The 15,859-nt window shown below is 45.8% G+C and overlaps 1 protein-coding gene across 1 annotated transcript; it reads left to right on the forward strand.

Moving 5' to 3' along the window:
- Positions 1-580: 580 nt before the first annotated feature.
- CLCN6 (chloride channel, voltage-sensitive 6) lies at positions 581-15,037 on the forward strand (the record flags this gene model as incomplete). The annotated part of the gene is made up of 22 exons (XM_010019223.1): positions 581-640; positions 1,712-1,777; positions 2,315-2,380; positions 3,076-3,142; positions 3,538-3,644; positions 3,883-4,009; positions 4,599-4,666; positions 4,759-4,817; positions 5,470-5,602; positions 6,496-6,609; positions 6,889-7,055; positions 7,910-8,036; positions 8,409-8,535; positions 8,875-9,028; positions 9,125-9,284; positions 9,430-9,536; positions 9,862-10,048; positions 10,666-10,823; positions 11,944-12,100; positions 12,770-12,877; positions 13,505-13,630; positions 14,957-15,037. Coding segments are annotated over 22 exons (2,526 nt in total), but the record flags the coding sequence as incomplete, so codon positions are not given.
- Between the last annotated feature and the right edge of the window lie 822 nt (positions 15,038-15,859).

Genomic DNA, 15,859 nt, shown 5'->3' on the forward strand with positions numbered 1-15,859 from the left:
CGCTCGGCCCAGCGCCTCAGTGCCTCGTGGCCTGGTACCTCGGCCGAGGCTCAGCCCGGCCTCTCAGCCCCTTCCCGCTCTTTTGCCTCTTGTGGTGCCCGGTACCTCGGCCGCTCCTGCCAGGGCCTCAGCCCGCGCTGTCCCAGTACCACAGTCAGCGTTTGCTGTGGCAGGCCCTGGTGTCAGCCCTTTGCATCCCCAAGAGGGAGGTGGTTCTGGCGGGGCTCTCTCCAGCTGCCCAGCACAGGAGGATGCTGTCTGAATGCAAGTTGCTGGTCCTGTGCTTCCCTGTAATCCACTGCTGTTAAGGGAAGCTGGCACGGGGGTTTAGTACTCTGCTTTATTCTGCTGTGGGGAGCTCCCATATAGATGTGGCGTATTCTTGCTGAGGGGCAAGCTTTAAGGTAAGATCCTATACAGCTACCCCAGAGTAGGTGGTGGTCTGGTGGTCCATACTCTGGCTTTATAAGCCACAGTGGCATAGGTCTTCCTTAATTCTGGGTTTGCTACCAATGTTCATGAGTGCCTGCACATGCATTTGTTTCCCTGATGATTTTCCTTTCCCATGTTTGTTTTGCAGACAATCCTAGGAGAAACTCGTGAAGAGGAGGATGAGATCCTTCCACGCAAAGACTATGAGGTGGGAATTTAACTGGTAACAGCTGGTGAAAAGAATGTGAAAAGAACTGCAGACAGGTTTTGGTCTGTTCGAGTTTGTAGTGAGGCGGGTACTCAAAGGGCATCACTAGTTAGATTACATTGGCGTCAGCAGAAATGCCAAGAGTTGCTGTGTTTGCGAAGAACTGTTCCTCACATGTTTCTGGGTCAAAGCTCTGTGGGTGGAGTTTGAATGTCCATGGCTCAAATCAGCCTTTTGTCGAGAAAATTAATTTTCAGAGTCTGCTGCATTGTTCCACTTTTTAAATGTGGGATTTACTGGCTCTGTTGGTCTTGTTTCCTCATGACTGTATGAAGCATCTGTTGCTGCTTGGTCACTGTTGCCTTACGCTGTCTCTGTTGTGGTGCTGGCTCACAGCAGATCTTTTCATCTGTTGGATCCTGCTTCTTGCAGGAGATTTTTGCTTTTTGCATGTCTGTATGGTGGCCCGTAGCTATTTAGAGCAGTTGCTGTCTACATGGGTGTCACCACCTCAGCCTGTTCCTGCTTGACTTGAAAAGGTGAAGTTGATGGAGATAGAAGCTAGTGGTACTTCATGAATATGACTGCGCAACTCTATATTGCTTTCAACTCCCTGCTGTGCTAAGCTTAAAAATTGATGGTGTCTACCTGAAGAGAAATCCCTATCTGATGTTTGTGTTGTAGTGAGAGGTTAAATATAAAGATGTAATGTTTATCCCCTGCACTATCAGATTTGAGGCACTTAAGTAAGTAAAGTCTAAATCTGTACAATGTGATTTCTTTAGTTTAAAGTTGTTCTAATCAGTCATGTTCCCGTTTGGCTCCCTATCTCTCTCAGCTGGGGCAGTGAAATTGGTCTGTTCTTTCACTTTGTGGTTCTCAGGGTCTGGTTCTGCTGGAAATATTTAATTGACATTGTTTCCAGAAGTTTTTTCTCCTACTGTTGTCTGCAAAACTGCCTGTGCGGGTAGTAATGACTTCTGTAATCTCTAACAACATCATCTATCCATAGTTTTTTGCACAATCTGTTGTAGCTGATCCTCTTAAATTGACCTTTTGGCATTCTTTCAGAGCTTGGATTATGATCGCTGTATCAATGACCCATACTTGGAAGTTTTGGAGACCATGGACAACAAGGTAGGACCTTGTTCTTTCTCTTTCATTAGCTTGAGAGCTAAAACTGTGGAAATTGCCTAGAGAAGTTGTGGCTGCCCGATCTCTGACAGTGTGTGAGGCCAGGTTGGACGGGGCTTGGAGCAACCTGCTCTAGTGGAAGGTGTCCCTGCCCATGACAGGGGGTTGGAACTGGATGAGCTTTAAGGTCCCTTCCAGCCCAAACCATTCCGTGATTCTAAATACATTCCAATTAAAGAAGTTTTGTGACTTTTTTCTGCTTTATGAAAGAAATTCTATGTGCTCTCTTGGTTTCTTTATGAAAAGAATAAAAATACGTATGGAGATGATAGCTCCCAGCATCTGTTCTGATCCTCAAGTTTAAAGTGAGCAAGATGTTCAGTACTTTTAGTTCCCTATTTTCAATTTTCTGTTGTCACCATCTTCTGCTGATTTGTCACTCTAGCTGGAATTAAGCTGTGGAGCTCCAAAATGCCTTTTGCTGATCCCCATTTCTATATTGCTTTGACTTTGCTCATTTTTTTTTATTTTCCTAAACAGAAAGCCCAGAGATATGAAGCAGTGAAGTGGGTGATTGTTTTTGCTATTGGAGTCTGCACAGGGCTGGTAAGGATCATGCTGTCTGGGGAATGAGGAAAATTCAGGAGACTAAGCAGGAATAATTTAGAAGCCAATGTCTCAAGACAAGAGTCAAGAGGAGAAAACAACCTCTCATGAAGTGGACGGCTTAGTAGCTGGAGTTGTCTTTTGGGAATTATAGCACATTGTTGCTAGATTATTTTTCAGTAAGCTTTGTTTTGTTTGGTTTAGAACTTGCTGTGCTTTCTTTGTAAAGTATTCTGGCAAATCCTTTAATTCTGCATACAAGAAAACCTGTCCAAAGTGAGCACCTCATAAAAAGATGCTAATTTACAGCTGGACTGTATGGTTTGTGTGTTTATCAGCACTAGTGTCACTGTATGTGCTTTTTAGAGTGTTAGCACTGCTGACTGTATGCCTCAGTTAAACACCAGCTTTCTTCTGTACCGTGAAATGTGTTGCGGGTGTTAAAAATGCTGCCAGATTAGCACTCTGAAACACATTCCTTTAGGAATAACTCTAGGATGGATCTGTCCTGGTGAGAATGAGGGAGGCAGCAAATCTGAGCTTCCAAAGTTACTTTACTCTCAACAATGCTTCTTTTGCCTTCTTCATTCTTTGTCCTCCTATGTGTGCCTGCTTCTGGTAGGACTTACTAGAGGGTGGTGTTTGCTACTTATATGTAGTAATTTCTGACGACAAATGTGTCTTCTTTTCCATAGGTGGGCCTCTTTGTGGATTTCTTTGTACGACTCTTTACCCAGCTCAAGTTCCAGGTGGTACAAAGCTGTATCTTTTACCCGGTGTGTGGGTTCCTGCTAGGCTCAAGTGACCTTTTCCTTTCTGTTGCTGTTCTGCTCAGAAAAGCTGACTCTCAGGCTTTTGCCATCAGTCATGTTGTTGATTAATCAAGTTTTAAACTTGGGTCTGTAATTCAGCTCTTGAAACCACGAAATGTTTCCAGTATTATGTAAACAGGCAGTGGCTAATCCCTGAAAAAATTGAGTGGTTTCCCTTCCTTGTAGCTTAGATGTGCTCTTGAAATGAAGCCTGGCTTCCTTGTATGAGAGGCCCTGGCTAGGTGAGCAGGTTTGGTTCCTGGTGCCAGTTGGACCCTCAGACAGTACTGAATGATTGTGTGTTGCTGGGGGGAACATTGTTCTTTTCCTTGACCATCCCTGCAGCGGTGGAAGAATGCACTGAGAAGGGCTGTCTTGCATTGTCCTTGCTGGAGCTGCTGGGGTTCAACCTGACCTTTGTTTTTCTTGCCAGCCTTCTGGTCCTGATCCAAGTAAGTCTTGGGTCCACTGCTGCTCCTTACACGGCCTCCTTTTCCTCTCACACAGGTCCTGGGTATGAAGTATTCTTCTTCTGGAAGTACTGTCTGCCCCAAAACACCAAACTAGCTTCTCAGTGCTGATTGATGTAGCTAAGCAGGGTCTCTTGGTCCCTTGCTGTGCTCTCCGATGACACATTGTTGGTCAGCTATGAAATCAATGCAGCACAACATCTCTGTTTCTTTTCTACAGCCTGTAGCAGCTGGATCAGGAATTCCTGAAATCAAGTGCTACCTCAATGGGGTAAAAGTTCCAGGGGTTGTGCGTCTCCGGACAGTGGTGTGCAAAGCTATGGGAGTGCTCTTCAGTGTGGCAGGAGGTGAGAAGGGCTGTGGTGTATTGATCTTTTTGGGGTAGGGAATCACTGAAGGGGGGAAAAAAATGTCCCTGCTGTACATAGGGCACAAAAGGCTTCTCCCACCTTTGCAGTTAAATGATTTTGATGGGCTGGAGCAGAGTCATGAGCCCTGAATGTATATATAGAGTAGAAAATAGAATTATCGGGGAACGGGTACTTTTCTGGGTGGGCTAATCAGAAATGACACTTTGTGGTTCAGTCCAAGAGGGAGACATGGAAATTCTCCAGAACACATGGACTGGAGCAGCCTGAAGGAGACTATGTTCTGGGCAGCAGGGCAGAATAACTTGGAGAGTTCAGAGTCCTTGTACCAGCTTCTTGGAATGATTCCACCCACTTAGAGCATAAAGTCTGTGCAAGGCTTCACAAACATCTGGGGGCTGAGGGTCCAGGAGTCAGCATCTTCCTGCAGCTTGAGGGGAGATTGAGAAGCACAGGGGCCTGTGCCATGGCATGGGGGTGGTGAGCTGGTGTCTCCTGGCAGTCAGCAAGGGAGGGCGGCAGCAGGGCCAGGGGGGAGTGCATTGCCTCAGTAGTCCTGTTTTTCCAGGTCTTTTTGTCGGGAAGGAGGGTCCAATGATTCACAGTGGTGCTGTTGTGGGTGCAGGTTTGCCACAGGTTAGTGCTGGCCCAGGTCACTGGCTGTGTAAGAGTACTGTAAGGATTAAGTTTCCATCCTCTATGATTCTAAATCTTTTCTTTCTTTGTAGTTCCAGAGCATTTCTTTGAGGAAGATCCAATTTAACTTTCCCTATTTCCGCAGTGACAGGTACTGTACCCAGGATGTGGAGGAGGGGAGAGGAGGATGAGTGAGCAGACTCCCTTGGGAGAAGGGTGATGAGCTGGGATGAATCAGTCAGTAGTATTTTCAGTCTCTCTACTGTCCTGCAGTTTCATTCTGCAGCAAGACAACACAGGACTTGACTCTTCCATGCTGCTCTGTTCTGTCTTCCATGTTCACTGATGTTCTTTACTACACAGCAAATCTCTCTACCCACTTAAAGCCATTAACCTGAATGGTTAAATGGCCTCATTGTCAGGAACAAGCTCAGTTACCCGCCCCTTATGGCCAAGAAATACTACAGAGAGGGCTCATTCACCTGACTGAACAAAATCTTGCCCTTCCCTCTCTGTAATTCTTTCAAGTGATACCGGAGTGTCACAGTTTGGGATGGTTCCTTATATATGGGGCAGCTGTGTAGCGTCAGAGTTTTGTTCTGTGGTGGTGCTCTAGAGAAAGGGCATGATGCTGCAGTGACTTACTGAATAAGTCTTATTGCCGTGGCCAGCACTTCTCCCAGCTGTCACTCCTGTATCCCTGGGATATATCCATAAATGGGAATGGTCTCTTACTTTGCAGAACCTAAGCGCTTCTAGAGCTCTACTTTGCTAAACTGAGACTGTTTTCGTCTTCATTTCAGGGATAAGAGGGATTTTGTATCTGCTGGAGCTGCTGCAGGGGTTGCAGCTGCCTTTGGAGCACCAATTGGGGGCACTCTTTTCAGCTTGGAAGAAGGTTCCTCTTTCTGGAACCAGGGACTTACATGGAAAGTGGTGAGTAATGACTCTGGCTCTTTCTGTGTGTTTCTTCCTTGAGCTGGACCTTTGGGAGGTCTTGTCTGTGAGAGTGTTCAGATTATCCTGTCTCCTCCTGAGCTCTCCTGGCAGCAGAGAGATTGCCTGCTCTATCAGTGTTCCAGAATTACTCCAATCAAGAGTAGAGATGAGTCTGATACTATCTGAAACTATGGGACAGCTCTGTGGGCAGCACATTTAGTGTACCTGGGAGAAAGGGCTGTTGTGCCTGTCTCTTGGCAGTTCCATCCTTTGGGAGCAGACAGAGCAGGCAGGTACTGGGTTTCTTTCTGCTTTTCTCTGCACTGGGGAGCTGTATTGCAGCAATGCCCCATGCCTTCAGGTTGCAGATTTCTCTGCCTGTAGTGCCTACTTTTATGAATTTGACAGTATATTAAAAAATGTATTGGATTTCAGGATGCTTTTGGCATTTCTTATACTAAACATCCTGTTGCAGGGATTCAGTTAGTCCGCTCTTAGCAGCGGTAAAAGAAGCCAGGAGATTTGCCAAGATAGCAACTCTCTCAGCGCCAGTGAAGAGCTCAATTCCAGCTCCACACATGCTGTGTTAGAGCCTTGTAACTGATTAGCAACTGCAGGTTAACATATTTGACCAAAAAGAGCTTTTGCTATAGAATTACTAGGTGAAATTCCTAACTTGTGCCAGGAAACCAAATCAGATGGTTATAGTAGTCCATTCTAGCCCTGCTGTCTTTTGCAGCAGGGAATGGGTGTTAAACCTCAGTGGATTACTTATGCCTGAGAGGCATAAGAGAGACATATGCCCCAGGCATAAGTCTCAAGGAGGAGCTGACTGTGCCAGTCTTAATTCTGGGAATCTTTACTTCTTTTCTTTTTTTATACTACCTCAGCTTTTCTGTTCTATGGCTGCCACCTTCACCCTGAATTTTTTCCGCTCTGGGATTCAGTTTGGAAGTTGGGGGTCTTTCCAGCTCCCTGGGCTGCTGAACTTTGGGGAGTTTAAGGTAAGATTTAGTGCTGTTATTTCCCATACCCCTCCAGACTTTTGGCAGTTCAGGGTTTCTTTCTGTTACTTGGGTTTTTTGGTTTGTTTTGGTCTTTTTCATACATGCTTCTATTTCATTGAAGGACAGTTGATATTTAGCTGCAATAGATTGATAACCTAAGACAGAATTGTTCCCCTTTGGTCATAGCTGCTGAAGTCTCCTGTTGTGGAGACAGAGGTGTTGGTGGGAAATAGCAACCAATACTGTAATGCTTTTTTAATGCTTTTCTGCACATAGTGCTCCGAGTCCGACAAGAAATGCCACCTCTGGACAGCTGTGGACTTGGGATTCTTCATTCTGATGGGGATTGTAGGAGGCCTTCTCGGAGCCACCTTCAACTGCCTGAACAAGAGACTTGCTAAGTACCGCATGCGGAACGTGCATCCCAAGCCAAAGCTGGTCAGGTATTTGTGCTCTCTTGAGTTGTTGCAGGAGTCTCTGCTCTGTGTTCAGAATCTAGAAGACCCAGTGAGTGGGATTGGAGGAAATTCCAGATCTATTCTTTTTGAAGTCACAAAACTCCATAGAACTTCAAAACATCAAAGTGAACATCAGAAACCAGATGTGTACGGTCCCTGTACATTTTTATAATTACTCTGGTGGTACAGAGAGACCTGCAACCCCCCTTACAAGGGCTGTGAAGGTTGGTCTTTATAGTAAAGGCTATAGCTGAACAAGACAGAGCTTTTTCTCCATGCAATATTTTTTTGTCTTGACCAGGCAGATGTGGAGGGAATAGCTGATGCCATTAACTGTTTAAGTCCACAACTGAGCTAATACCTGTGCTATTTAGAGGGAGTTGCCATGTTATTCTGGAAAATATCTGGTTTTGCTCTAGACAATTCTTGAATAAGAAGCCCAGGTTTAAAGAAAAAAAAGAAGTGTATGTCAGCAGTTAGAAAAGTTATTATGAAATGATGCATCAACCTGTCCAATCCTGTCTAGCCTTTTACCCTGTAAGGTTCCATGTGAACAGCCTCATCACTGAACCCTTCCCTGTGGCTTTTTAATACGTGACTGCTATGTGTTCTCTGGGCAAAAATAGCTCCTTTTTGGAGCAGGGAATTAAAAAGGGGAGCTAACAATATCCCTGGCAACCAAGTCATGATTCAGCTTGACTTGCAGAGTCCCCTGCTTCTGAAGTTCAGCTGAGCTGACTGCTGCTTCTTGCAGCTTTAACAAAGTCATATGCAGGGCTGGGACCTGGTTACAGGGCTGAGTGTGGCTTCAATGTATGGTTTCTGTTGTGTACTTGCAGAGTCTTGGAGAGCCTGCTGGTGTCATTGACTACCACAGTTGTGGTCTTTGTAGCCTCCATGGTTCTGGGGGAATGCCGTCAGATGTCTTCCACTGGTCATAGTGGCAATGACACTCTGAGCCTGCAGGTAAGGCATCTTATGTGAAGATTATACATCCCTATCATCTTGTTCACCCTCCAGAGAAGCACAGGTACATAATGAGCTTTTGACAGCATGCAGTGCATAACAGAACTTCAATGAAAGCCCGTGGACAGTTGCAGAACCTTAGGGTAATCATGAAAGCTACTCTTTGTGCTTTTAGACTTCGGCAAAGCAGCTCAAGCTGCGATTCAGTGATCCTACTGATGCTGCAGGCCCCATCTCTGTTACTGATGTTCAGTCTGAACTTCTCAGTGTGGGCTGACAGCTCTGTACAGAAGGATTACTTCCATTCTGCCGAAAGGCTCATATAGGAGAGAGTGGATTCTAATTGTTCATGTTTTTTGTGTCCTGCATTAGGGTATGTCAGAGGATGTGAATTCAAGCATTAAAACTTTTTTCTGCCCGAATGAAACCTACAATGACATGGCCACACTCTTCTTCAACCCTCAGGAGTCAGCTATCTTGCAGCTCTTCCACCAGGACGGTGAGTAGCTAAGAAGTGGTGTCCCATCCCATGCTTAGGCTTCAGAGCTTCATCTTGCTTGAAACAAGATTGGTAAGAACCACAAGGCTAAGAGCATCTTCAGGCCTTCATGGCTCTGGGGGACTGCTAGTACACGGGTGAAAGCCTCCTCCATGGGAAGAAAGGCTTGCTTTTCCTCTCTTTTTCACTTACTCATTTTCTTCATGTGTGTTTGGATTGGGAGATGAAGCAGCTGTTGTGAGATGAACCTGCTGTGAGCTGAGGGGTGGATGGTGCAATAGTGCTGTCTTTGTATGACAGACCCATGCCCCTTTAGTCATGATTCTTCTTGTATTGCAGGTACTTTCAGCCCAGTCACACTGTCCTTGTTCTTCCTTCTCTATTTCTCACTCTCCTGTTGGACATATGGGATATCTGTGCCCAGTGGTCTTTTTGTGCCATCACTGCTTTGTGGGGCTGCCTTCGGACGCCTGGTCGCCAACCTCCTCAAAAGGTGCATTGAGTGTGTGTGTGAGAGAGATGTGCTGCAGGCACACGCCAAGCTCTCAGTCAGGGTGTTCTAATCTCCAGGCTCTGTGTTTTGCTCTAGCTACATTGGCCTGGATCACATCTACTCAGGAACCTTTGCACTGATTGGGGCAGCAGCATTCCTGGGAGGAGTGGTCCGCATGACAATCAGCCTGACTGTCATCCTAATTGAATCCACCAACGAGATCACCTATGGGCTCCCCATAATGATCACACTCATGGTGAGTGCAGGGCCTTAGCTGTGACTTCTTGCAGGCTGCTTGAACATATACTAGCCCTAAATCTCTGGTCCTTCAAGAGCTGTGATAAGTCAAGGAGTCTTGTCCTTGGAGCAACAACTCAGTAGACCTTGTGTTTGTTCTGCAGGTAGCCAAATGGACAGGAGACTTTTTCAACAAAGGCATCTATGACATCCATGTGAACTTGCGAGGAGTGCCTCTGCTGGAGTGGGAAACAGAGGTGGAAATGGATAAGTAAGGCTGCTCCTCTTGACAGGGCTGTGGGTTACAGTTTGTGGTAGGGTTCTTACTCAGTAGCGTTTAAACACTTTTCTGTGTCACAATTTGGAACCTATTTCCTTGCCTATAGTGCGTCATTGATGCACTGGTAAAATTAAATCAATTCTGCCAGCACTGTTAGTAACACAGTAAAGATGAGCACACAGGTACAAGGAACTGGCAGAACTATACTGCAGCAGAATCCTTTAGGATCTCATTTTGGGACGGGTTTGTTTGTCCGTCACCAGCCTTCTGTCACTGACATGATGCATACAATAATCTTGAATTTCTGTTCCCTCAGACTACGAGCCAGTGACATCATGGAACCCAACCTGACCTATGTCTATCCACACACCAGGATCCAGTCCCTTGTCAGCATCCTGCGCACAACTGTCCATCATGCCTTCCCTGTAGTGACTGAGAACCGGGGCAACGAGAGGGAGTTCATGAAGGGAAATCAACTGATAAGTAACAACATCAAATTCAAGGTAAAAAGAAGTTGTTTGATGAGTTAAAGGGTAAAGAACTTTGTTTTGCAGGTGGAAGGCCCTTTCTTTTGTTATTTAGGCCTTTGTCAGTGCAGAATTCAGGTCAGAGGTAAGCACCTACTGCAATACAAAATTTTCAAGGACTCAGTTTCATTCCATTATCCATGCCATGGTAAAGGCTGAAGTGAGCTGCATTCCTAGAGGCAAAAGTTAAGAGTAATCTGTTTAGGATAGACATGGAAAAAGTTTGGATTTGGCACTGAAGTACTGAATCCACCACTGAGATCAGCAGTAGGTGCCTAAATGCGTCTCTCCTTTGTAGAAGGTATATCAGGACGGATCTTTTAGTCCATTGGGAAACTTAAAGTTTAAGGTCAGAATGAATAATGAACATGCTTGTGGCATGCCCATGCCCTAGCGAAAAAGGGTGCCTGAGTTCCTAAACTCCAGGTTCTGTGTCCAAGGAGAGTACAGTCCTATTGGCTGTTCTTACAAGTACTGCAGCAGCACTAAGGAACGCCCTATCTGGTGACATAAAGGTATGATCAGATAGTTCATAGTCGCTCTTGGGTAATTGTTGACCTGCTTTGTATCTGCAAATTGTTTGCTGTATGCAGAAATCCAGCATCCTCACCCGGGCCGGAGAGCAGCGGAAGCGCAGCCAGTCTATGAAGTCCTACCCCTCGAGTGAGTTGCGTAATATGTGTGATGAGCACATAGCGACGGAGGAGCCGCCAGAAAAGGAGGATCTGCTGCAGCAGATGCTAGAGAGAAGGTGAGATCCTGGTAGGCACAGGCGTATAGAAGTAGGGCGTTTCCATATGTTGAGATGTGATGCTTCTTACAGTCCCTGTCATTCTGTATGTCAGAGGAAACAGTGCTAGTATCCATGGGGAAGGACTCTTTAGCAGGGCCTGTTGTGATGGAATGAGGGGTGATGGTTTTAAACTGAAACAGGGACATTCAGACTTGACCTGAGGAAAAAATTCTTTATAGTGAGGGTGGCAAAATCCTCGCACAGGTTGCCTAGAGAGGTGGTGAATGCACTATACCTGGAGACGTTTGAGGCCAGGCTGGATGTGGTTCTGGGCAAGCTGATCTAGATGAAGATGTCCCTGCTCATTGCAGGGCTGGACTAGGGTTGGACTAGATGAAGTCTGAAGGTTGCGTCCAACCTAAACTATTCTATGATTCTGTGTTTTAGGAGAAGGGACTTGTCGAGTCTCACCAGACAGTGCTGGGGCTCACCCCTGTGACTGAGTCCTAATGAGTTGATGGTGGTGTCTAACCTGTTAACTTAAATTCCCTTCAAACACCTATCCAGAAACATTTCCTGGGGAAATGTCTTGTCTATAGAAATCCATGGCCTCTTGTCTGCAAAGAACTGAAGGCTCTACAAAGCTCACTTCTCCCAAGAGAGGAGTTATTGACCTGGTGCTGTAATATCGATACCACCTTTCTTGTAACTGGGCTGAGCCACCAGGCTTGTGTTGCAATTACTTCCAAGTAGAAGCCCAGTTCAGTGAATCAATTAATCACCTAGTGATTGTGACTCTTATGAGTGGGGTCCTGACCCTGACATTTTGCCAGATGCTTCAGCTTTTATTAGAATCTGAATAATTTGGCACTGGAAATTGCTTTAGCAAGTGGTTTGAAATTGAGAGTTGTGAGACTATTCTGCTGCTGTTGTCATACTCTGCGGATGACAATGGCTCTTGATCCCTCTCTGCTATTTTGTTTGGTGGAGAAAAGACTTGCTTGTCACTAGCAAGAGTCCCAGAAATGGTCAGGAGAAGGTTGCAAAGAGCTGAAGTAGCTGTTGTTTTGGAGGTGGGGGAATGTGTCTCTCCTTAAGTTCATGCATCTTGGAACACGCAGTGTTAAATCTGCCACAGGTACACTCCCTACCCCAACCTGTACCCTGACCAGTCTCCCAGTGAGGAGTGGACCATGGAGGAACGCTTCAGACCTTTGACCTTCCATGGCTTGATCTTGCGCTCACAGCTGGTCACACTCCTTGTCAGGGGGGTTTGTTACTCCGAGAGCCAGTCGGTGAGTCTTCCTCATCAGGAATTGTAGCAGAGACATCCCTATGCTCCCAGCTGAGAAGGCTGGGAAAAATATTTATGGGCTGCAAAGAAGAATTTACCTCTTTTTACACTTTAAGGAATGCGTCTGTGTGTTAAAAGCTGCAGACACATAATGGGAATTCTCCTGGCAGCTCTAGAATAGAGAGACTTGAATTTCTGTTGAAACATCCCCAGGAAAAGAGGACAGTAACTGTTTAAAAAATAAACCAACAGGCCCATTTGTGGCATAAAGGTGCAATCCTGTCTTAGCTGGAGAATGGAGGACAGATCAAATACAAATAGAGCAACTGGCAGTGTACACTGCACGTTCTTAACTCCTGTGTGCCAAGGTCTTACCAGAAGTGTCAGCTGTATCACTGAAATCAGCATGAGCATTTACATTTGAGGTCCATCTTGCGAGGCTGACGTGTTGCTGCCCTCCAGTCTCGAGTGTAGCTAAATGCCTGCATAGGTTTGGGTTTGCACTGCTGCATTCTGAGATGAGCTGCTCTGAGTATCTCTGCAGATGTATGTGTGGGCATGGGAGGATCTGGGTGAGCAACTCAGAGGCATCATTTGCTGTGCTGCTTGCAGCCCATGTACTATGTGGGATGGTGGCACATCAGCTCAGTGGGCTTTGTTTTAAATGCAGAGTGCAAGTCAGCCTCGTCTGTCCCATGCAGAGATGTCAGAGGATTATCCCCGTTATCCAGATATCCATGACTTGGACCTCACATTGCTGAACCCTCGCATGATAGTGGTAAGAGATGCACTGCAGTGTGACAGTGTTTTCTAAAAGATGTTTAGGACTGTCCCAAGCCTTTAAAAAAGGCTGAGAGCACATTTAAATCCACCCTTGAGTGCGGCAACCAACATCCTGTACTTCTCATGCATTCGGTCAGCTTTGTCTGCAAGTCAATCCTCATACTTGCTGTGAGGAAACATCACACACAGGTGCTTTACTTTCAGAATAAGATGTTGCCCATCTAGTTTTAACTTCCTTCTAGTTTATACTCCTGCCTGAGTGAGGCAAACTGCTGCTGTGTGTAACTCCGTGTGCTGGCAGCTCAGACAGTGGCAGGCCTGTCGTTCTTTGTGCCAGGAAGGTTGCTGTGGAGGCCAAAGTGTTTTTTTAAGATTCATTCTTATTCTCATGGGCCTGCATTTATCCTGCTCGGAGGCTTTCTGCAGCGTTGGGCTCTTAAGATCATGGGTTACAGTGTTCAAGCAAACTATGAAAAATTCAGGTTCCTGAAATGATTTCGTATTTGTGGAGAAATAGAAGATGCCCCCTGTCTGATACCCTGCCCAGAGATCAGTGCATTGGAAGACTTGTAGGATAGTGAAAATGCCTTTTGTAAATAACATAATTGGTTTTCTCTCTTAGGATGTCACCCCATACATGAACCCATCACCCTTTGCTGTCTCTCCAAATACTCATGTGTCACAAGTCTTCAACCTGTTTAGGACGATGGGACTCAGACATCTACCGGTTGTGAACGCAGTTGGAGAGGTAAGTCCTGATCTCTGTTTTCTCTTGGGAAAGCAAGGAAGCCACTGTGGTTTTGCAGTGTCTTCCACCTTTGGGAGAATTAAGATCTCTTTTAACATCAAACAGAAATGCTTTAAAGAGATCAGAATGTGATCTTCTTAAGGCCCTGAAGCATTGTTAATTACTTTGTCTCTGTTACCATCTTTTGCGTCCATGGGTGCTTCCTGCTTTCCACATGCAGTCTCAGGCTGGTGGCATGTGGAAGCTCTTACTGTCTTGTACGTACTGAGAGGCCTTGGGCTCATCAGAGGCCACTCATTTGGCTTCCTCTTTGTCAGCTTTATTCAAGGCCAGAAGCAGAATTTACTGCACATTGGGGCAGGAGATTTTTCTGCTGGAAGGGAACTTGCATTGTGTTCCTACTCATGGGAGTAGCAGAACAAAGGAGTCGTAATGGGTGGTTCTTGATTCACTTGCCTCTTTGCCATGTACAATGCTCAGGAATGGTCAGCAGGTGTCAGCAGCTTCCTATAAACAGGGTGAAACGGTTTCCTTTGAGCCTGAACTGGTCTGTCCGTATTGAGACAGCAGTGCCTTTTCTGCATCGGAGTTGCCAATAGCTACTTCGCAGATCCTGTTGGTTGAGTACAAGAGATGTTGACTCCTTCCATGTTTAGTATAAGATGCTGTTGCAGTGCTAGAGAGCAGCCTAGTTCTAAACTCTTTCAGTGTGTAAAATCACTTGAGGTGTTTCATCAGCTGAAACACATGGCTTGACTTTTCCCAGTCTGGGGAGAAGGTCCCTTTTGTGACCTGGCAACTGGGGATGGCCAGTGTGCAGTCACCACTTAGCTAGTCTTTACCATTTCTCTGTTGTGGTCTTTAGAGCTTCCTAAAATGTATCTGATAAGAGCTATCTGCAGTCTCATGTCATGTAGGATATCTGAAATGTCTCTACTGAAGTCATAAGAGAGCTCTGTTATTTCCAATTACAGTTTTCACTTCCCAAAGGATTTGATTACATCTGTATGCTGTTGAACATGAACAGGATTTCCCCTCCTAGGCAGGGGTAACTACTGCTGTGTCCAGACAGCGTAGCAGCAGTTAAGCTGTCTGTTTGGGTGTAGTTAAAGCAGTGTCTTGCCTGTAGACAACTGCTGGCAGAGGGAGGGGTGTTGTTTCGGCAAGATTTGAACTTGAACCCACTCTAACTCAGCATCAGTCAGGAACTGCTTGCTCATTCCCTCTTTTTGGGGCTTAGAAAGAACAACTACCATGTGCGTCTCTTAGTGACACATCTGTGATACTGACTTGTATCTTTTTTCCTCTCTTTCTTCCTCTTTTAAGATTGTTGGGATAATCACTCGGCACAACCTGACCCACGAATTTCTGCAGGCAAGACTGAGACAACACTATCAGAGCATTTGATGCCCCTGCCCACCCTGCCCCACTGTCGGTGGCTACCTCCCTCTTCCAAGCCTGCACACGCGCTCGCATTCCGCTTGGACCCCTCAAGGCCCAAGACTTGCCGTTTGGCTTCTCACATGCATATGAAGCCTGGGGAGCTGGAGAACACCTTGCTAGCCAGAGAATTAGAGGAGCTGCCTGGGCCCAGAGCTGTTGGTTGGTCTCAGGCACTTGGTTTGACCACTTTTGATCCAGGTTTTTTCTTTTCCTGTGCCCCAGTTATCTCCTTTCATCAACTGTCCTGACACTGTATGTTCTGCTATTTTGTTTCGTTTGGGTTCTTTTTTTTTTTTTAAGGGTTGGGAAAAAAATCATCTAGCTCCACTAGATACGTCCTGTGCAGAGAACTGCAGCATCTTTTCCCTGTCCTCCTGTATGAGACCTTTTTCCTCTTGTCCCTTGTTCCTGCAACTGTTGCCTTATTTATGTGAGAAGGGAGTCACTGTCAAGGCTGAGAGGAGATACTGAAGTTTGCGGTTATCAAATAGCTGCTCTGGAGGATGCCTTTTCTCAGAAGTAGTATTATAAAATCCAGCTCTGGAAGTACACCTCTTTGTGGGTGTTCCCAATTGCCCATGTTTTTCCACTCTGGCTTCATTTGTTCCTAATTTCTCTCCTTCTTTCATGGGCAAGTGTCCCTGCTGTGATGTTTTTGACAGCAGCTGGTTTTTGAGAGCAGCTCAACAAATCAGGAGTTCAGAACAGTTCAATTCCAGTTACTGTCTAGGATTATAAATATTTAATACATTTGCAGAGCATCTCAGAGAAGGGAGGTCTCTTTCC

The sequence above is a fragment of the Nestor notabilis genome, unplaced genomic scaffold (genome assembly GCF_000696875.1).
Source record: "Nestor notabilis isolate BGI_N333 unplaced genomic scaffold, ASM69687v1 scaffold27227, whole genome shotgun sequence".
In the NCBI taxonomy this organism is placed as follows: Eukaryota; Metazoa; Chordata; class Aves; order Psittaciformes; family Psittacidae; genus Nestor; species Nestor notabilis.